This window comes from Haematobia irritans, chromosome 4 (genome assembly GCF_050003625.1).
Source record: "Haematobia irritans isolate KBUSLIRL chromosome 4, ASM5000362v1, whole genome shotgun sequence".
Taxonomy (NCBI): Eukaryota; Metazoa; Arthropoda; class Insecta; order Diptera; family Muscidae; genus Haematobia; species Haematobia irritans.
Window position 1 is genome coordinate 183,099,795 of NC_134400.1, and position 21,603 is coordinate 183,121,397.

At 33.6% G+C, this 21,603-nt stretch overlaps 4 protein-coding genes and 1 long non-coding RNA gene across 7 annotated transcripts; 1 reads left to right on the forward strand and 4 right to left on the reverse strand.

The window, feature by feature from the left end:
* Positions 1–253: 253 nt before the first annotated feature.
* LOC142234967 (uncharacterized) lies at positions 254–2,824 on the reverse strand. 2 transcript variants are annotated; one of them, XM_075306173.1, is made up of 2 exons: positions 2,687–2,824; positions 254–1,609 (listed from the first exon to the last, which is right to left on the reverse strand). In XM_075306173.1, exons 1-2 carry the CDS (start codon positions 2,717–2,719, stop codon positions 491–493), a joined length of 1,152 nt encoding a protein of 383 aa, XP_075162288.1. In that variant the 5' UTR covers positions 2,720–2,824; the 3' UTR covers positions 254–490. The 2 variants fall into 2 exon arrangements, with proteins under 2 accessions (XP_075162288.1, XP_075162289.1); XM_075306174.1 differs by lacking the exon at positions 2,687–2,824 and adding an exon at positions 1,733–2,031.
* An 18-nt stretch (positions 2,825–2,842) lies between these two features.
* Positions 2,843–12,432, forward strand: LOC142234973 (uncharacterized). 2 transcript variants are annotated; one of them, XM_075306181.1, is made up of 2 exons: positions 2,843–3,104; positions 11,896–12,432. In XM_075306181.1, the coding sequence occupies exons 1-2, from the start codon at positions 2,843–2,845 to the stop codon at positions 12,039–12,041; spliced, it is 408 nt and encodes a 135-aa protein (XP_075162296.1). In that variant the 3' UTR covers positions 12,042–12,432. The 2 variants fall into 2 exon arrangements, with proteins under 2 accessions (XP_075162296.1, XP_075162297.1); XM_075306182.1 differs by lacking the exon at positions 2,843–3,104 and adding an exon at positions 10,028–10,331.
* LOC142234965 (uncharacterized) lies at positions 4,860–7,975 on the reverse strand. Its single transcript, XM_075306171.1, has 2 exons — positions 7,386–7,975; positions 4,860–6,114 (listed from the first exon to the last, which is right to left on the reverse strand). Exons 1-2 carry the CDS (start codon positions 7,788–7,790, stop codon positions 5,089–5,091), a joined length of 1,431 nt encoding a protein of 476 aa, XP_075162286.1. The 5' UTR covers positions 7,791–7,975; the 3' UTR covers positions 4,860–5,088.
* Positions 11,616–18,310, reverse strand: rad50 (DNA repair protein rad50). Its single transcript, XM_075306164.1, has 8 exons — positions 18,051–18,310; positions 17,375–17,942; positions 16,332–16,545; positions 15,008–16,259; positions 14,406–14,941; positions 14,070–14,330; positions 13,899–14,001; positions 11,616–13,836 (listed from the first exon to the last, which is right to left on the reverse strand). The coding sequence occupies exons 1-8, from the start codon at positions 18,117–18,119 to the stop codon at positions 12,898–12,900; spliced, it is 3,942 nt and encodes a 1,313-aa protein (XP_075162279.1). The 5' UTR covers positions 18,120–18,310; the 3' UTR covers positions 11,616–12,897.
* A 2,657-nt stretch (positions 18,311–20,967) lies between these two features.
* Positions 20,968–21,597, reverse strand: LOC142233596 (uncharacterized). The gene is made up of 2 exons (XR_012721444.1): positions 21,395–21,597; positions 20,968–21,339 (listed from the first exon to the last, which is right to left on the reverse strand). It is a non-coding gene; the product is annotated as an uncharacterized LOC142233596 (long non-coding RNA).
* Between the last annotated feature and the right edge of the window lie 6 nt (positions 21,598–21,603).

The following is a 21,603-nucleotide window of genomic DNA, read 5'->3' on the forward strand; positions in this document are numbered from 1 at the left end:
TCACGAACCGATTTAATTTTTCACGCACTCTCACGCACGACATATTTGTTTCACATACATTCACGAGATTTGCTTTGGATTTTGTTCACGACTCACGTGATTCACGCATGTCACGACAATTTCGTGTCACGCGCACACCTCTACTCTGAAATACAAAATAACAGGGTGCAGGAAGATCATCGGCAACATTTGTATTTGTACTCATTTTCAATTCTATTAATTAGTTTAAACAATTATGGAAACACAGTAAACCGATTTTTTTATTTTACTTTATTTGCATTGGTAACATTTTATAGTAATTAATTCTAAATTTTTGTTGAGATCTCAATCAATGCGAATTCTATGAATTTCCGCCTAGGATAATTTTTGAAAAGTGTTCGACTAGATCTCAAATTGTGGTAAAGAGTAATGAAAAATATTTTGTTTCAAGAGTAATTACATACATTTTATATTTTTATCACCTATATCCATTTCCAATGGATCTATAATTTTATTGTTTACGCTTTTTACCTTCCTCTACTTTACGTTTCATTGCCTTTTCATAAAGTTCAGATAATTGTGTCAATAGATTTATGGCCTTAAAATCTTCTTCATCTATTGCAAAATCTTCCAAAGGCCGCATAAAAGCTAGCGCTTCTTTATAACTTGTAATAGGTGATCCGGGACGTTTTCGAACGGAGGTTTTGTTTGTCGAAGCTGGTGCAGGAGTTGCAGGATTACTACTAAAGAGTTCACATGTGGAGTTATCGTCTGTTGGCTCTTCTTTGATTTTGTCTACATCCGTGTTATCCGCCGCATTTGGTCTTTTCAATATATCCTCCAGAATGCTTACGTCTGGCTTAACATCTTCTTGTTGGGCGCTTTCATATTGTTCTTCGTGATAGTCTCCAAAATGAATTGTTGGACCTTCTTCATCTTCATTTATGATGTCTTCATCGTACGTAGGTTCATCATCCTCATCACCATCGAAAATTGGATGCCTTAGCTGGTCCGATTTATCGAGAACATCAGATGTACCCCGTTCAATATCCTGTATAATTTTATTTTTTGTTTTACCGGGCTGTGATGATAGAGCATGGTCGACTTCTTTGGCACAATATGTTATAATATCTTTACAATTTAAAGATTTTTGAGGTTTTCTCGTAACAATAATCTGGCTCATATGCTCCAAATCAATGTTGAACACAGATTTGAAATCTCTTATCCAAGCTCGATTGGGAAAGAATTTTTCTATATTAATTATTTCTTTAAATTCCATAGCTCGATCACGCATAACATCGTCAGTGATGTCAACCAGTTTATGGTAATGAGCCCTTTTGATATATTCATACATACAATTTCCCAAAAAATTTATTTTCTTGTGTCTTACTACTTTGGGGTCATCTTTGTTTACATCAATAATTTGGCAACTTGCATAATATTTGAGAATTTCCTTTCGATTAGCGACGACGTTTTTTATTTGTTCCCAACTACATTTAAATGCAGAGGCAACTCGTTGATAAATGGGTAGTTCATCGTACATACGTATGGCCTGAACCCTTTCTTCCAAGTTAAGTATTTTACGCGGTTTGTCTTTGAGCATTTGACGCTCCAAAACATATCGGCAAGGCTATAAGTAAAAATATATTAAAATGTTAATTTTGAGTGATTTTAGTAAAATCTCTGATTTTAGAAAAGGTTTCGATTTCATGAACAAAGTTTAACATTAGATTTCAATACCCAATTTTCTAACATTTATTTTTAAACCCTTGTTAGTTATTATCTTGCTCCACAGATCAATGTCCTTGGTTTTATAAAATCAGTCAAATTCAAGAGCGGTTTCCTTCGGGACTTGGCCGTTATAAATACATACGTTTTCTAAGATATCTTCTAATTATCTCAGCATATATGACTGTTTCAGATATATTTTTGATCATTGTAACTACTTTAGGCGTATATTTTAAAGGACTTTCTTTAGCCTTTCTTAAATGCATAGCCTCTTTTATACAACTCCTCCTATCTGTATGGATGTAAATTTGTTCTTTAGGGCAATGTGTGGAAATATAGGGCCAAACAACTTCTGTGAATACGAAATTCAATTTCACTTATTTCACCCCTTATGCACACACATGTGGAATACAAGCGAAATTGTGTCTGGAGTTGGATGAATGCAATGTCGTCTACCTACTTTGCCATGTCAAATATATAAACAATTGCGTGCACATATATATGTATGTATGTGCCTACTACTGCAAAGGTTTGAGATAGAATGTGTAAAGAGAATGAAAGAATATAAGCGAGAGAGAGAGAGAGAGAAGTTGGAAGGCAAACCCCCAAACTAGATGGAAACAACGAAGAAGTCTTCGCAAAATATTTTTTACTTTGTAGATTGCTATTCTACATTATTTTGTATTTTCAAGCCTGCTTGGGGGTCACATGTCCAAATAGTTGGACGCAGAAGAAATCGTATAAAATTATTTACTTTAGTGCCAAGCTTAAAGGGCGGACACGAGTAGAGTTATTTCTTTTTGCGATAAATATATAAAGGCACACACAAATAGTGTTATTGTTTGGGGGCCTCTACATCGAAGTCTTAATACATAAATGCTTATTTTGTAAATAACAGACTCCATCCCAACCTGTAGTCAGCGAGTGATAAAGGCAAGTAGCTTGTGGATGTGTTTTTCTTCGGTTTATGCACACTTACCCTCTTCCCCATACGATGATGTTTGTATGACATATTCGTTTCCGAATCAATTCAATTTCGAACAAAGCAACAGAGTACACACAACGGGCCTGCGCTAGACTAAAATTATTGCCGGCAATGACGTTGTAACTGAGAAAGTTTGAATGCGACTAAAGCATGATAACAAGAAATTGTCTCATGAAGCAGCGTCCATACACAGGGATATGTAGAACGCGAGAGAGCTACATGGAACCAAGAATAACAGGGGCGACTACTACGACGAAGCAATACAAACAGGCAAGCCATCCAACCGGCTCTTACCCAAACATTCCATTTCATGTTATTGTTTCGTTCAAAGCAGCACTGCTGTCTGACGTTACGGTGACCGCCGTGGCCCTCGAAGCGTGTTGGGTGAGATACAGCCCTAAACAAATGGCAGGTAATGTTTTTCATATACATTCCGAGAATTGCAAGTACCTCGTATAGATACGTACATGCATATATGGTCTTGCATTTATTGTTGGCATTGTGAAGAGCTAACAACCCGTGAATACAAATCATTTGCCGAGAATTGAAGTGCCTTGTTTTTCGGAAAATGTATGACAATGAAATGAAGGTGGATGAGAAAACATACATGTTTTCTTAACATTGAATATTCCTAAAAATTAACTCATATAAAGACGATTTTGTAAGTGTCAAGGAAAGCAAAAACAAACCCTGAAAGGATAAAAAATATCTCCAGTTGGAAAAACCATAATCGAGGCAATGTGTTAATGAAAAATTCGAAAACATGGTAATGTAACCAAAAGTTTTAAAGAAAATCTTATTTTACATAATTTAAAATCTCACTGCAAAAAAAAAAAAAATAAACTACCAAATATTAATTTAATTCATTTATTTAATGAAGTAGCAAGAAGGCATGGACAATTAATTTGGATATATATGGTTAATCTTAAAGCGGATAAAATCCTACTCGGGTCCGAAGGTCTTAAGTCCAATAAGTTTATCCTCATCCCTTTATAAAACTGTGAACAAGGGCAAGTCTACAGAGACTGTATTGCATAAACTAGTCGGCTTTAACGATGACTCACTTCCTGTCCATAAATACGTAATTTTTGTTTAAATACGTACAAAAACACAATTGTGAAGACCACAATACTAAATCCATTAGCAAATTTAATAGAGTAATAATTGGCGATCTACTACACATATTAAAAAAACTGCAAAACAGCCATCGGTTTCTGATGTTCTTTGTCTATGGAACAACAATTCGTAAAATCATTGGGTTTTAAAATGTTACCCATGGTAGGCATGGTCAAAAAGTCTGCTTAAAAAGGGAAGACAGTCGCTGGTTGCTGAAATAGAAAACATTGTCTGCTATTTGTTAAAGCCGAATTCCACAAAACATATTTTTTAGTTTCGCTGAAACAAAACAGTGCATTTTAGCCACTCGAAGACAAGTAATAACATTCAAAGGTATATGAACAGAGCCATACACAAGGTATATGAGATTTCATGCACAAAAAAATATATAACTAACATTTTTCAAATTAAAATTGTCAATGAATTTTAAAGAATAAATTTTTAAAAATAAAATTTTAATTGATTTAACAAATGGTTTATTTTGAAACAAAAATCAATTACAAAAATTAATTGTATCAATTAATTTTAGTTGGATTTGTTAATCTTTTACTTGACTTCATATCATATCAATCACGATCATTTCTATGATTGTAGAAATTTCAATTAAAAATTAATTGGAACAATTAAAATCCAGCCAAGGCATGTATGTACTCCAATGGACATAATATGCTCATAGTTAAATCTACCCACTACATGGCTTTAAATTTCCCTTTGGTGCACGAGAAATAGACCCCACTGGAAAAACTTTAGTGTTCATTCGAAACTGGGATTGTATCCATGATTCTTTTTATGCAAGGCTGTTATACTAACCGTTGCATCACGGTGGCTCATATTTTTTTCTTTACACTGATTTGTTAATATATCTTCTAGCAATTTTGAAACAAGTATTCTCTTATAACATTGATCCAGTTTTAATAATAACTGCGAAATATATAGTATCAACCTATATTCGCATTTATGATAATGTTCCCTCAAAATGTGGAAAATATCAAATAACGTACATATGTATTATGTATGTATACTGATTATTCGTTATAAAGAAAATGAAAGATTTGTCTCAAACGAAAATATAAGATTTATTTTATTTTAATATTCTCTTGTATTAAATTATTTTCATTATTAATTTCAGAAACACTAACGGTATTACCTCGAAGCAGAAGTGTTGTTCATTTTGACGCAGTTTCCTCTTCATTTATTGGATCATGCCATTTTGCACAAGATTTAGACAGTTATTGTGGCATTAGTCCTTAGAGTAACCTGAATGAATGCAATTTAGAAAGTCAAAGCTTTAGCCAATGATCATTTGATGTATTATCCTGAATTAGAATTGTTGCCGACGTTGACGCCGCTTTTTCGTAAACCTCGCTGGTTTCCACTTCATCAACTAAGTGCTGTGGGGATGAAGCATTTCTATTCTGGCTCGAATTGCAAACTGTTACACGACCATTTGATCCTCTAACCAACTGTCCCAAATAACCTTCAAAAAGTATGTCATTTATAGCTTTACGAGCCAGAACCTTTTGTTCTTGTGACAATTCATCGTATTGTACCGCCCAAGATTTGGCGAGTATTTCCGAAGACTGTGAAACCCTATTTAATTGATTAGTTTTATTAAATTTGTCCGTAGTCATAGTTTTAACATCTCTCACAAGTTTTGTTGACATTAGCGAATTTTCATTATAGTTGCATGATGTTGACACTACAGGTTCATGGGAAATTCGTAGAGACTTCGATGTTGATGCCAATGGAATTGATTGGGACATTTGAGTCTTAATGGTCCATTGCTTACTTGGATTTAAATTTCCCAATTCGTTTGCAACAATTGCACTTTGGCCATTATCAGAATCATATTCCTCATAGACATGTTGACGTTGAAGATCATCATCTGTTGCAACAATGGCATCATCGTTTTCGCCTCCACCATCGGAACCACTAACGAATACATTGGATAATGTTATATCTTGCGTTGAACTCTGACTATTGGCAGAAGAAGCAATATTTTTGTGCATGGAATAGCGCGGATATTCGGGATCATATTCAGTATGGGAGATATCATCTTCATCCTCTTGATGATACATATTAGTCTGTACTTTCAATGTTTCTTGCATTTCAATATTTCCATTTTTCGCCTCTACCAAACCATGAGAGAAATCTTCGACAACGTAATCAAAGTCAGTTTCTTCATACTTGCTGTAGATATCCGCATCATTTGTTTGAGCATGGAAATCAATAAAGCTTTCTTTCCTCTTATTGATTGAAATGTTATCGGTGGGCTTTAAGTTTGTTGAATTGTAACGACGTTTACGCTGAAAATATATAAATTTTATTAATAATGTATATTTTAAACTGTTAATAGAGTACAAAAATTTCAAAACAGTAAAAATAGAAAACACCAAATTGATTTGAATTCGCGATACTAATTTTCCTTCAAATGGAAATGAAAGTTTAATGGTATTTTAATTTAAATTATGGTATTTTAATTGAGAATAAGTAAAAAATGAACATTTCAATTCGTTTTGTTTAAGTTTGCATATATTTTTATATAATGTACTTGCGCATTTTTTGATCATATGGTATTTACAATTCTTAAGTTAAAAGCAGCTTTAGGTTACTTTTTTGAATTTCGTGTTAAAGGTGGGTATTAAGTTCGAGTTTAAGGTGAGTACTAAGTTCGAGTTTAGCCGCTAATTTTCACTAAAGTGAAAACTAAATCAGTAAAAAAAGTCATAAAATTATACATATTCGTCGCAGATTTCAATATAAATTGATGGGGAATATCCCAAAGCAAAGTTTGTATTTCTTAAAATGGATTATTAAAGAAAAGTAATCGTAAATTAGTTCTTCCGTATAGGTAAGTACTTTGTTCAGTTTTCAAGCTGAAAACCAGCTTATTTTTACGGGTACTTTTTTAATAAATTAATTTAGAAATATTAAATGGTTCGCAATCAATGCATTGGATCTTTTCCATCCATAATTTGACATGGCTTTTAATTTAGCGTTTTGGTGAAAAGCCCTAACATAGTACTCACCTTATCTTAAAAATTTTGTGTAGATTATATAAAAGAAATGTACTCTTGATTTTTTGTATTTTTCAATACTTTTTATATGGGATGGGTTTTTTTCTAAAGGTAAGTACTATGTTCGAGTTTTTCACCAAAACACTAAATTAAAAGTGCAAAAATATATATGAAGACGATAACATTTTTGTCAAGTCTCTTCAAATTATGGATGGAAAAGATCCAATGTATTGATTGCGAACCATTTAATATTTCGAAATTAATTGATTAAAAAAAGTAACCGTGAAAATAAACTGGTTTTCAGTTTGAAAACTGAACATAGTACTCAGCTTAAAGTGAAAACTAAATCAGTAAAAAAGGCATAAAATTATACATATTTGTTGCAAATTTTATTATAACTTGATGGGGAACAGTACAAAGCAAATTTTCACAAAGTTTGTATTCCTTAAAGTGGATTATAAAAGAAAATTAATCGTGAAAAAATGACGACAAAATAAACTCCAACTTAATACCCACCTTAAGCCGGTTTTTTACAAAACTACACGATTGACAACACTTACCATAATACTCTTCTCTCCATCATCATCCACCAATTTTCGTTTTCTCTCTCTCCGGGTTTCGGCAGTTTGTAAAAAACTTAACAGATCAAAATACCATAGGGTGGATTTATATGGTCTGCCTTCAAGCAAACTGCTATTTATGCGGGAACACTCTCTTCGATAATTTGTTCTGAATATGTTAATTTTACGCAAAACATCCTCACGATCCGAGTCCGGTTCGATTTCCTTCAATTTGTTTACCATTATATCGTAGGAACTACATTTAACCTGACGATTTTTGTACAATGGGCTATTGACATCCCAAAGAGCTGGTTGGCTTTCGTACAGGCAAAAGAATTCAGTCCAAAACTGTTTGTTGTGTATAGAATGAATTGCCTGGCGTTGAGGTGGTTGTGTTCCAGACATTTTTTTATCTGGTTCTTCACCTCCAAATTTTTATACAAACCGTTGATTGAGAGAGAACCATTCGTATTAGTGCATGTGTATGTTTACAACTTGTACTTTGTTGGTAGCGGTTAGCAGGAAACACAACACTAAGAACTCGTATGCTTGCTTTTTTTCCGTCGTGCTTGTCATACCAACCAATTGGCTTGAGTAGCAAAAATCAACTGAATTTTCAAAGTGGCGCTCTTTGGTGCTTGTATCTTTCTCTTGCTTGAACATTCGAACCGGAACTTAAAATATATAACAGAATAACATGGTATTTTGCGATAAAAAAAGAGAAATGAATTTGACCTTTTTAAGAAATTGGTACATATTTTATTTATTGTTATTTCCTCCAACAAAGGATTGTTAGGGTATACTAAATAAATAAATACTGATCTAGATACGACATAAATAAAGGGGTATTAGTTTGGCATTCAAAGAAAATTTTCTTTTTATTTTTGATGATATATTTAGTTCATAATAAAAGTATGCTGTTAACAAATTAATAGTATTATTAGCTAAATGGCTACCATGACCACGCTTACAGGACCCTATTCTTTTCATGAAATTTTATATAAACAAATCTCAAAGTGGCTGCTGCATAAAGGTGGGTATTAAGTTCGAGTTTTGCCGCCATTTTTTCACTAAAATGAAAACTAAATCAGTAAAATAAGGCATAAAATTATACATATTTGTTGCAGATTTCATTATAACTTGATGGAGAATAGCCCAAAGCAAATTTTCACAAAGTTTGTATTCCATAAAATGGATTATTAAAGATAAAAAAAAATAACAGCTAAACTCGAACTTAATACACACCTTAAGGTCTAATGTCCTCGCCGAACCAAGAATCGCACCAAACAGTCAATTGTGTAGGATGCGAGGCTTCCCAACAAACACAAGGATGAGCATTTTTCATAGGTAACGCCATATCAATTTGATAGTGAATCCCATCTTCATCATTAATTCAAATGGCCTTGCAAATTGCTTGCTTTCAACAAATTTTCCAATAGGTTTGAAGCATTAAAATGAAATTTCCCAATAAACACAGGATGAGCGTTCAAATGCAACACCTTTTCAGTTTGAACCCTGCATAAATAGTCGGCTGGTATAGTGGCAGCCCGATATTCAGGCTCACTTCGAGAAGCTTTGAAACACTCAGAAATGTCACCAGCATCACTGAGAGGGGATAATCTGAACCCAATCTGGTTCCCGTGAATATAGTAATTTTTCAGTTGAATTATAAAACTTTTTTATATATTTATTTCATTTATTTGTTTTTTCAGTTAAATATTTTAATAAAATTTGTAAACAAAAATATTTTTGTTTCTGCTTTTACATATGTTTTTTTGATTTTAGCAGCAAGTCTCGAACATTTAACCGAATAACTTTATTTTAACAATATTTAATTCTAATTATTATGGATAATTAGAACACGCAAGCAAGCATGTTGGACAACAGCAAGCATGTTGGACCCAATATTTATTCTGTTTGAAAGGAAAGGAAGTAGAAAGCAAAGACAATATAAATACGTAGGAAGATGGGAAATTGGCTACTGATCACATCAAATCATGTGTGTTAGGTCCATACAAAGATTATAAACTGAGGAAGATAGGAAATTAGCTACTGAGGAGATCGTGCCATTTACCAGATTAGTTTAATACTCGAACCAAACGCGTATACGACAAGTATTGACATAGCATTAAAACGCAAATAAAAAAAAATTAAGTGCACGAAATAAATTTCTATAAAGGGGAAAATGTAATTTTTTTGTTGTTGCCTAAAATTTAACATTGTTTCATTAAGAAAATTAAAATTTTCATTCAAAAAATAAAAACGAAAAACAATTAAAAGATTACAAACATGTATTAAACTAATCTGGTAAATGCAACATTTGGTATGACGCAAGCCACTTTCCTATCTCCTCAAGTTTATAATCTTTGCATACAAACGCGTATACAACAAACGCGTATTGACATAGCATTAATGAAAAATGCTAATAAAAAGAAATTAAGTGCCAGATAAATTTTCATAAAGGGGAAAATGTAATTTTGTTGTTATTGCCTAAAATTTAACATTGTTTCATTAAGAAAATTAAGTTTTTCATTTAAAAAATAAAAACGAAAAACAAATAAAAAATTACAAACATGTATGGAACTAACACCGTCAATGCAACATTTGGTGTGACACATGCCAATTTCCCATCTCCGTACGTATATTGTCTTTGGTAGGAAGAACTTAACATATCCCTCCATTTATCACAAATTACTCCCGCTGGACTTATACAAAACAATCATGTGTGAGATTGGACAAATGAGAAGGTAATGTCAGATGAAACGCATAAAAATTTGGAATCTAAGGACGAGACGTATGCTTCATATAATCGCCGCATACTTATACGTAGTATACGAAAACGGCCTCGTCTTTATAAAAACGAATTTTTGCGGACACCTGCACTGCACCGAAATGAAAAACAAAAGCTATGGGATGAAATCGCTGTCGAGGCAAAATATAGCAGTGGTAAGTTATCAATACAAAACGTCTTTTGATAAAGGCCTGTACAAACGTAGGAAACCAAAATTGGAAGTACAAAATAATAATAAATATATTTCTGCGTGTTTCAAGGCTTCCATAAGTGGTCTAACCGTAAGTATGCAAGGCGTGTATGCTAACCATTGCACAGTGATGGCTCCCATATCGAAAAATGGACCGATATAAACCGAATTTGACATAGCTTCGGAAGGATCGGTGTATATGGGGGCTATATCAAAATCGATGGACCGATATAGCCCACCTTCGAACTTGACTTGAATTTGCGCACAATTATTAAAAGTCTTGATTACAACAGATGACTACACTCATAGAAAAAGTCTGCTAAAAACAGCAGTCGATGTCTGCTGTTATATTTTTGTACTTCAGGGCGTAATGAACAACAATTTATAAAATTTTTGGTTATAAAATTTTCCCCAAAGCCTATTTAAGAACCAAAAGTAGTTTTTGGTATATTTTTGCACTGTAATATTCTTACAAGCTCCTAAATACGATCAGCAAACATTTTGTTTGCTGTTATGCCTCAATTCGATAAATATTCAGATTTTTGGTCAGATACTATAGATATTCATAAAATATTGTGTTAATTATGTTATGATAGCTCCTAAGTTGACATTTTTATTTGTTTTAGCCAAAATAAAACATGTTTTAGTGTAATCGAGCTTCAAAAATAGCAGGAAATGTTTGCTATTTCAGCAAACAATGACTGCTGTCCCCTTTTCAGCAGACTTTTCTGCTGTCCCTACCAACAAATTTCTTTGGGTCAATAGTGATGACAAAATACTTTCATGTACACTTTGTACTTTTTGTTATGCTTCCCCCACCACAGTTGGCGATTGTTGCAGTGTCACTTACGAGTCTGTGGTAGCGATGACGATAAAATGGAACTTTGAAATGCTGGCAGGGAATTGGTAACTCCTTGTCAGCTGAAAAACCATTTATTCCCCATTTTCCGATATTCGGAATCGCAAGAATTTCGTTTTCTTATAAAGAAAAAAATTGGGATACTATCAACTTCTTATAAAAGAGAACTATGTTGCCAAATTTTAAATTTATGTTTTACGGTTAAGAAAATATGGCCAAACAAAAAATTTGCGATTCCGAATACCGGAACATACCCCATTGTGTTAATGCGAGGGTAAAAACTATTCTGCCAATAGAAGTTTACGAATAGGCGAGTACTTTTTTCGTTGGATTATTGAATTGTAAATTGAACCTCACGAACGACATTGTCTAAAAAGAAAACAAACTATATATTTTTTGAATTTTTTTTCTTACTATCACTAAGTTTTATTTAAGTTTGTTTACTACTAAACCAAACTTTACAATGACTTTTACGTTAAAAAAATACTTTATTTTTATATATTATTAAAATAAATGGAGATAGAATATAATGTGTTGGATTCATGGAATGCTCGGCTATTTCCGACCTCATCAGGAATTGGAATATGACCTAGCCGAAATATTATTACAACCTAATCTCAATATTTTGGAAATTAAAAATTTAATTTATTATTGTTTTATTTCATTTTAGCTGATATTGCCAAATGCAAGTGGCGTTCATTGATAAGCTATCTACGAACACATTTGGAACATGTAGTTCTTAAAAAGGAACGACGTTATATACCCAATACGCATAATCCCGAAGATAGATACACCAAATTAGAGCATTGGTTATAAAGAATTAGAGTTCGTAGTGCCCTATGTCAAATATGCAGCCTCTAAGCAATCATGCAACTTAAGTCCAACATCCAATGAAATTGATCAAATTATACAATCGATAGAAGAAGACTTGGCCAATAAAATGGAAGAAGACATATCCTCACAGTATAGGCATAATACAATGCAAGTAGATAATGAACTTCACAGCAATAATCACAACATCGATTTAGACATTGAAGAATTGGCCATTTTGACAACGGAAGACAGAATTTTAAAAGAATTTTTCGAAAATATGTTGAAATCTACACAAAATTTGCCGAGATTCCATCAACATAGAATTAAAACAGAATTGTTAGAAATCTTAAATGAAATGAAGAATAAAATTGAGACGTTATTTTTTCATTCTTAATCATCATCATCATAACTACATCTAGGGATATTATTAAAATATTGGCTGGTCTTGATTAGTATTCAATGTATAGTTGTGTTTATAATAATAAAAATACTCTGTATATTTCGATACCATAATTATACAGTATGCTTTGCCAGATTCTTTTGTGTTCAAGGAACTCTTACAATGCATGTTTTTCATATAGAAATGTGAACCTTTTCTATTCTAGCAAAAATAAAACTTTTGATTTAAATTAATTCCTTTTTTCCCTGTTATATAAAACTTGATGATCAGTAATTACCCGTTTTTTTGATCGAAAAATGTTTGTTTCTCTATGAAGAACATGCAAATAGTATTGGGGGTTTTCAATTAGAAGGGATTCAGCATACTCTACAATTAGGTTATCAAACTTAGTTTGTTTATGCACGATATTTAAAAATGCAGTTGGATGCTCCTCTGCTCCCCCCTATATAGTTCCGTCTCTTAGGCAACTTTTACACGTCGTATAACAGATTTCGATTCATCATTACGGAATACGCGATTATAGCTATTAACTTTACCCAATGTCGAGATAAATGCTTCGTCATGGGTAATTATGATCAACATGAAATTAGATTGGGTTTGCCGTTCCTCTACAATGCGGTTTAGAGCGTCACAAAGTGATAAGATATTATTGCGATCTAAATTTGTTGTGGGTTCATCCAATGCTAAAACACCACAATTACTACTGAATGTTTCAGCTAATGCCATGCGTATGATGAGAGAAGCTAATACACGTTGACCAGCACTACAACGTCCACGCATTTCAATTTCTGAATTATTTTTCGACTGAATGACACGATAATTATAGTTGCGTCGTTTGTCCAATGACGAAGCGTCTTTGCCTTCTTCAGTTTGAATTTGTATGTAATCAATATCGTTGCCGCGATAGATGAGGCGCCAGTATTCACGAATTAAACGGTTGATTTCTTTCATTTTCTCTGTGTGGAATTGCATTAGGGCCCACTCAAGGGCTACACGATGTTGACCCAAATCATTGACCATTTTTCGTGTTACCTCCACCTCATAGTAAATACGTCTATAGTTCATCAATGAGTTTCGGTACTTTGGCGCCCCTAATTCCTTTTCCAATTTACGGATTTGATGTTTAACTTCACCACTTTGTCCCAACAATTCGCCTTTACGTACAGATATCTTATCGCGTTTTTGGGTTAATTCCTTTTTCTCCTTCGACACATTAGGGAAATCTAGTTTTCCCAATTCTTCCATAAGTGCATCGTATTTTATTTTCAAATCATCAGATTTTTGCATTAGCGTTTTCAGATCGCGATTATCCTTTAAGTCACGATCGGCAGATTCTTGATTGGCCAGCTCCTGCTTAACTCCCTCCAGTTTGGTGGTCATTTCGGTAATTGTATCAGCCTGTATCAGGAAACAAGTAGTTGCTCTTAGAAAAAGTATCAGTCATGAAATTTCAAACCTACCAATTTCTGTAATTCCTCCTTGCTGTTCTTTAGAGATTCTTCAAATGTTTTCAATTTATGATCCAAAGTTAATTTTTCATAGTCCAAAACTTCAGTATGTAACCTGAAATGTCCCATATATTAAATAATGTGGGATATGGAATAGTAGACTTTACTAGTTATGATACTCACCTTTGTATATCTTGATCCATACGTTTGAAGGTATCCAATTTCATAAGCATTTGATTTACTTTTACACGATTTGAGTCTTTGTTTTGACTTTTTTCCTTGATTGTAGCAGTGAGTTGGGCTTTCAATGGGCCAACTTTGCCCTGATTCTCTTGCATTTCTGTGGTGAGGGCAACCAACAATTGACCTAACTCAGTTTGACGTTCTTGTAGTTGTGGTAGATTTTGTATTCCTTCTTGCAATTTGATCTGTTCATCTTTAAGACTAGAGTGGAGAAGAAGTTGCGTATAATGAGTATTTATTTAATGGAAATTATAATTAAGGAAATACTATACTTACGTATTCTTTAGGTCACGCAACTTATTCAAGGCATCCATATTCTTTTCATAAAATTGTTGATTTTGTTCGAGCTGTTTGCGTTTTTCATCTAATTCAACCGATATCGTGGCTTTCTCGGCTTGCACATCTTCAATTGACGTATTCTCATTTTCATTGCCTTTGTCTTTTGGAAATTTGTTTTTCAACTTAGCAATGTCATCCTTGAATTTCGTTGCCTGTTTCAGAGACTCATCCAGCAGTGACATATCACCCATCATGGAATTAGCTAGATCCATGTTGGCCGTTGGCTCAGCTAGAAGACCTTGAATAGTCTCGGATTCTTTTGTACATTCGGTCAGGTCATCTTCCAACTTCTTCATTTCCTCTTTCTTTTTTGGAATATCTTGTTCGAGTTTAGCTACTTTGTCAATGATTGGCTTCAATTGCAAAAGATTATCGTGTTTCTTTTGCTCCTCCTTTATAAGTTTCTCAAGGCGTTCGATATTTTGTGGGAGATCAACAATTTTATCATTTAATTCCGAAGTTAAACCCGAAGCCTTAAAAAAATGATGCAAAGTATATAATCTTAAATAATATGACTAAGTATTCAATGTTGTTCTTACCTCAGTTGTAGTCATATCCTTTTGGCACAGTGGACAATAAGGTTCATCTTCAATCTTTTGCAAATATTGCTTATAGAAAAGTTCTGCTGACTTTTGAGCTCCAAGTTCCAATTGATGTTTACTGAGCAAACTTTTAGATCTGGCCAGTAGTTCGTCGTAAGGTGTGGAACGACATTTTTCATAAATGTTCTCCTTACAATCTTCCAATTCCTTTTCGATCTTTTGCAATTCATCTTTAATACTTTTTCGTTTTATTTCAAATCTTTGCTCTTTTAACTTTAGGCCATTTATTTTAGTATTGTAGTCCTTGATTTGACGACGCGCCTTTTCATAGCTAACCTTAACATGACGATGAAAATTGGATTCAACAACCTTGCCTTCTTCAAAGATTTTCCGGAAGTTACCGCTGTGCTTACTTTTTACCCTGCTGACTTCTTTCTCGCGGTTCTCCAATTCAGTTTCCTTTAAGTTTAATTCGGCCACCAGTTTTGAAATGGAGTTCAAAAATGTTAAACGATCATCGACTTTACGGAAATTTTCCTCAAGTGTCTTAATAGTCGCCTTATCGGTATTGATTTGCTCGCGCAATTCATCTTGTTTGAATTTAGCTGAAGTTTCTTCGTAGCAATCTTCAGTCTCTTTCAGTTTGGCCGATACAACTTTCAATTGTTGAGTGGATTTTTCAATTTCGAGAATTTTCTTCTCATTTTGCTCGGACTCTTTCTCATAGGCCTTCTTTTGCTTTGTCAAGGTACCTACCGACTCTTGTAGTTTTGTCACCTCAACGCGCAACTGATCTATTTTAGTCTGCCTTTCCTGGTCCTCGGCATCATGCTGGCTTATAGTTTCGTTGATTTTTGTCTGTTCACTGGCCAGCACTCCCTTAATATCTTCTAAAATTTTTGCAATTTCCTCAGTTGTTTCTCCTAACTCTTCAGGTAGAGTAATATTCATTTGCTGTGCAATTGATTTTATTTTATCGGATCTTTTCTTTTTGCAATCATCCTCCTTTTGCTTTTGCTGTATTGCCACAACTCTTTTCTTATCGACGTCATTATGGCGATTTTGCAAACTCTTCTCTTCTTTTTTAATTGCATTAAGCTTGCCTTCAACTTCACGACGCTCAAGACGTTTCTCTGACATTCGCTGGCCGAAATTACCAATTTCGGAATCCAACTCCTCGAGCGTGCCTTCAAATGGAGTTTTAATTTTTTTCTTCAAATTATTCATTTGATCTTGACAATTCTTTTGTCTAATGGTGAAAAATGGATGTTATCAGTACTGTTTTACAATACAATTTCTTTATCATCTATGCAATACTTACTTGGTTTGTAGTTCTACTTTCTGGGCTTGATATTTTCCCACCTCAGCTTCAATTTTATGAATTTGCTGTAAACGTTCTTCAATCGGAGTTATCTCCTCTTCACATTGCTTGCATTGCTCCTCAATTGATTTAGCTTTTTCTTGGCATTTTTGCAAACTTAAGGTTTTTTGTTCCATTTCAACTTTTAAGTGTTCCTCCAAACGTAAATCAGCCTCTGTAATGGCACCGGAAATAATGGTAATGAAAGTTAATCAAAGAGTAATGGCGAGTAGACTGATATTCTAAAATGAACGTATGCGAGAAATAATATGTAAATATAGGACAGCATTTATTTGAATTTATTGGAATGAGTAGTGGATTAGAAGATTTTAAATTTCCAACATTAAAGGTGTTTTGGTCAATAATCGTCAGTGAATAAATAAAATTATTCAACGAGAGAATTTTATGTCAAATCTAGGATGTTTAGTTATTTTTGTAATTGAATATAAATAAGATCAATAATGGAAAATAAGATAAATGTCCCCCAAAGGATGTGTTGGTAGTCACCATGCATGAACAGATTCGCAGGTTCACTCCCTCTCGGACAAAGCATATTAACTTTGGTTAAAATCCCACAGCATAAGTCGGCCCTAGTACTATGCGGTGCAATGAGTAGCATGTCCGACTTCTCGGTCAAAACATTTATACGCTGGGGTTACAAACACCAAATACATTTCACTTATGTAAGCCCTGCCTATTTCTATGTGGCACCTTTTCTAACTGGATTCGTTAATATCGAAATGTTTTCAAAATGTAGATAATAAAATTTATATATACTCCCATGTTCCAAAATTCGGAATTGCAAGAATTTATTTTATTTGTAACGAAAAAATGGAGATACTCTCGGACTCGAATACAATTTTAATTTGAAATTCTCATTAAAGACGAATATATTACAAGATTTAAGTATACAAGTTTCAGGGTTCAGAAATTATGGCCAAACGAAAATTTTGCGATTTGTGATTCCAATTTTGGAACATGGGGGATAATAAAATCGTACTTACCCCTGATCTTGAGGATGTCCATTTCTTCCTTGCGCATTTTTATAATGCGATCCAATGCCTTATTATACTCGGAAATACCGAAAATTGCATCGAATTTCTCTTTCAACTTTTTAGGTTCATCCAAAGGCCAGCTGGAATCTTCTTGGTGGCAAAGCAACACATTGTTTATAATTGCCTTTGAAACACCCATGAATTGAGACATCACTAAATCCACATCGGCACAACGTTTCGATATAGATTCACTTATCTTCTTTCCATCCCCGCCATCATTCAAATAATTCAAGGTTGCATCAAGGGTCTCAAATGTTACCTTTCCACGTCGTAAGCCCACTTTCATAGAACGGCAAATAGACAAACGAGCTCCTTGAACATTACGTACTTCAAGCTTGATTTGTCCCAAAACATCGGTTAGGTTAAAGATTTTGGGATCATGAACAAAATTTTTGCCACGGTCACTACCTGGTGGACATTCGCCGGTTAGGGCATACTTCAAACACTCGATGACTGTAGTTTTGCCACAACCATTTTCACCCAGAATCAAAGTAACCGGTGAGGTGAAACTTATCATCTACCAAAGGGAATATAAGAAAAATGAAAATTCATAACAATATTTTATCTCTAATGTATAACTCATTTTGCATCATGCATCTATAATGTGTGTTGTGTGTATACATACCTGATTATCCCCAGCATTTCCGCCAAAACTTCTTATACCCTGAATCGATAAACGTTCAATTGTAGACATTTTTGCTTAGCTCCTGTTAAACAAATACATAAACGAATGTAGAATATTTTCCTTTTGGGTGGACAATAAATGTCTTTGTTTTGTAATGCGAATTATTTTTGCAAACAAACACTTTATACAGAATATATATTATTAATACAGAACCAACTTGCAAAGTTGTTGTTGATGCGTCGCTTTACGGCCGGCAACTCAAAAACAGGGTTGTTTTGCGATACGCGTTATAGTAACAGTGTTGCCATTCCAAATTTATAGCAAATTTTCAGCTCTATTTTGAAAGTGCTAGAACTACGTCAAAATACGTCAGTTCTTACCACTTTTGGAGAATTATTCTATGTTAACAGGCTGATGGAAATCTTTTTTTAATAGTAAACGCAGTATGATACTAGTAAAACATAACCCATTCCTGCACATTGAATGAACCGCGTTTTAAAGTGTTGTCACATCCGCTTAGTGTGTAAACAAGGGCACATCAAGTTAAAGGTGAGTATTAAGTTCGAGTTTAGCCGCTAAAATCGCCATTTTTTCACGATTACTTTTCTTTAATAAAACTTTTTAAGGAATACAAACTCTGTGAAAACTTGCTTTGGGCTATTCCCCATCAAGTTATAATAAAATCTGCAACAAATATGTATAATTTCATTCCTTTTTTTACTGATTTAGTTTTCACTTTAGTGAAAAAACTCGAACTTAATACCCACCTTAAAGTAGAAAAACATGCCGACTCTTTAAAAATTCGAAACGAAATGTAAGAAAATTAATCTGTGTTACTCCCACATTTTTACTGAGAGAAACAGATAATGATATATAATATATCCCTAACAATATTTTCCGATTTGGAGACAAAAGAACAAAAACACTTCATGAAACATTTTATTAATAATTTAGTGCAACCGACACAGAAATTTGCTTAAAATTTTGGAGAAAATAGCTAAATAAAAATTGTCTGCATCAAACCAGTAAGTTCGGAGCGCTTTTAGGCCGGTATGCACCTCTAGCGAAAAATTTCATTCCCATAAGAAATGCATTGCTATTTATGCTAACGAAATTTTCGGTAGCGTTCAATTTCGTAAGCTGGTACGCACCTCTAATGAAAATAACAGGGTTGTCAAAAGCATATTTTGGCAGCAAACATTTAATTTAATACAATCATTGTGTGCGTAAAAGTTTTAAAAGGTCTGTAAATAATAAACAATTTATTTGAGGAATATTTGGAACATATATTAACAATTTTTAAAAGCGATTAGCTGGTTTAAAATTTGTGTACACAGCCCTGTTTTTTTGTTGTAGACTTAAATACATTTTTGCAACCGAAAATTTCGCTAGAGGTGCATACCGGCCTTTTCCAACAAGTATGAGATTAATCTCCGTTTTCTATTACTAACACTATCAAAGCCCAATTCACGTCTTCTTTATTATTAGTCTTTGCTATAAACCGATATTTATCTTGTTGTCATTTCTATTCTACGATTGGCAGCCCTACATATTGTAAACAAAAACCTATGCGCCGTTAAAGTTTCCGTAAACACAACTAAGAGCTCCAGTCCTAGGAAGCACTATAAAATCTCTTCTATTTTAAAACTCCGTAAAATTCAATGTTATTATTGTTGCATGATCCAATTATTAACGCGTATGAAAATTTAATAAAGTAAGTGAGATATTTTAATAATTTATAATCTTTGCTGACAGTGTCTACAAATGGGGTTTAAGTTCGAATTAGTGGAAAAGTAAAGTGACGTAATAGTTACGACCATTTTACTGGAGGTTGCACACAACCATGTCGATTGACGAAAGAGGAAGAATTTCATCTAAATTTAACCTGTGATACCGCCTATATTTGTACTGATGAGATGTTCTGGAAAACTACTTTCAGTAAATTATTTTTGAAAACTATTGGGATGGAGCTTTAATGACGCTTTCATATTGAGGAACCTGTCAAACAGGATACACACAATAAATATATAAAATAAAAACAAAAACACTTCTTTGACATTTTTAATCGTCCTTTTATATGAAATGGAAATTTACACATGCTAAATTTGTATATCTCTTTTTCTAGATGTACACAAAGCGAACAAATGCCAGAATTCAGCGAAATTTATTTGCGTACAGCTTTCTTTAAAGTGTTCGGTAAACGCTATGTAAGTTCGATGGTGAAATACGAAGGTTTTGCTACGTTTTTCAAGTTTCAAGATACTTGTTATTATTTGAGCATTAAATAATATTCTCATATTCAAAACAATATATGTATAGACAGTTAAGATAAGGAACTTCCAACTTTTTATATAAGTTTCAATAAAGAAACCAAACATAGTACCGGCATTAATGTAATATTTTTTTACTTTACAGATTACCAATGCTGCTGATTTTGAACTTTATAGAAAACTACTTGTTATATACTATAGCCAAAAATATTTATCAATATCAGGGGGGTTACTCTGTATTGCGATACGAAAGCAAATGCGATGCGATAGTTAAATGCGTTAAGAGTACAATTCGGTACTCTGTATCACTTGCGCAAACGCTTTCGCAAAGTAAACTGAAAATATGGTAACGCTTTAGCAAAATAAAGCGAAAATATGACAACGCTGGCTGCACAATGTAAACAATAACGAAAATGATAAAAAGAAATGTCAAAAAATTGTAAATAAAAACATTTTAAACAATCTTCCGTTCGGTGCGTGTTCTTTTAAAACTTGCTAATCGTTTATAACAAAAAAGTAATAATTATGGATTCGATAGCGTTATGGTTTGAAGAAAATTAACATGAACGAATTACAAGAAGAATTTTGCGAGATCGGTCAAATATACTCTCCCTAAGTGACCACGGGTAAGAAAATGGAAACTCAAATTATGTGACAAACGTTTTCGAATATTTCATTTTTATAGATTTCGTCTTAATAAAGATGCGTTTATGTATGTATTAAACGCTATTAAAGACGACCTTGTCGTTCCAAATAAATCCACAGCCATTCCAACTCCAATAAAAGTGGCCGCTGCTTTGAAATTGCTTGGACAAGGTGGTTATCTACAAATCGGCCAAGACCATCTTTTAGGACTATCAGAGCAATCTATGTCGCGCTGCTTACAAGAAGTTTGCGAGGTGATTGAACGAATACTTTGTCCCAAGCACATACAATTTGAGGTAACTGCGGAAGAGACCATAAAGTCTACCAAAGTTTGGAACTGACGTTGCTGTGTCTGTAACTTTTTTGGTTTTTCCCTAAAACAATAAACAATTTAGATACAAATATAAAAATTTAATTGTGCTTACTTACATATTTGTTACTTTGCGATTGCTATTTTGTTTGCGCACGATTTTTGCGATCAACGAACGAGTTTGACATACGCTTTCGCATTATAGAGTGCGGTGATGCCAGATTTGCGAAAACTAGATGCGCAAGGTAGATACGAATACGAATTACTGAGTACCAATTACTAGATTCGCGACAATTTTTCTTACGCATCGCAATACAGAGTAACCCCC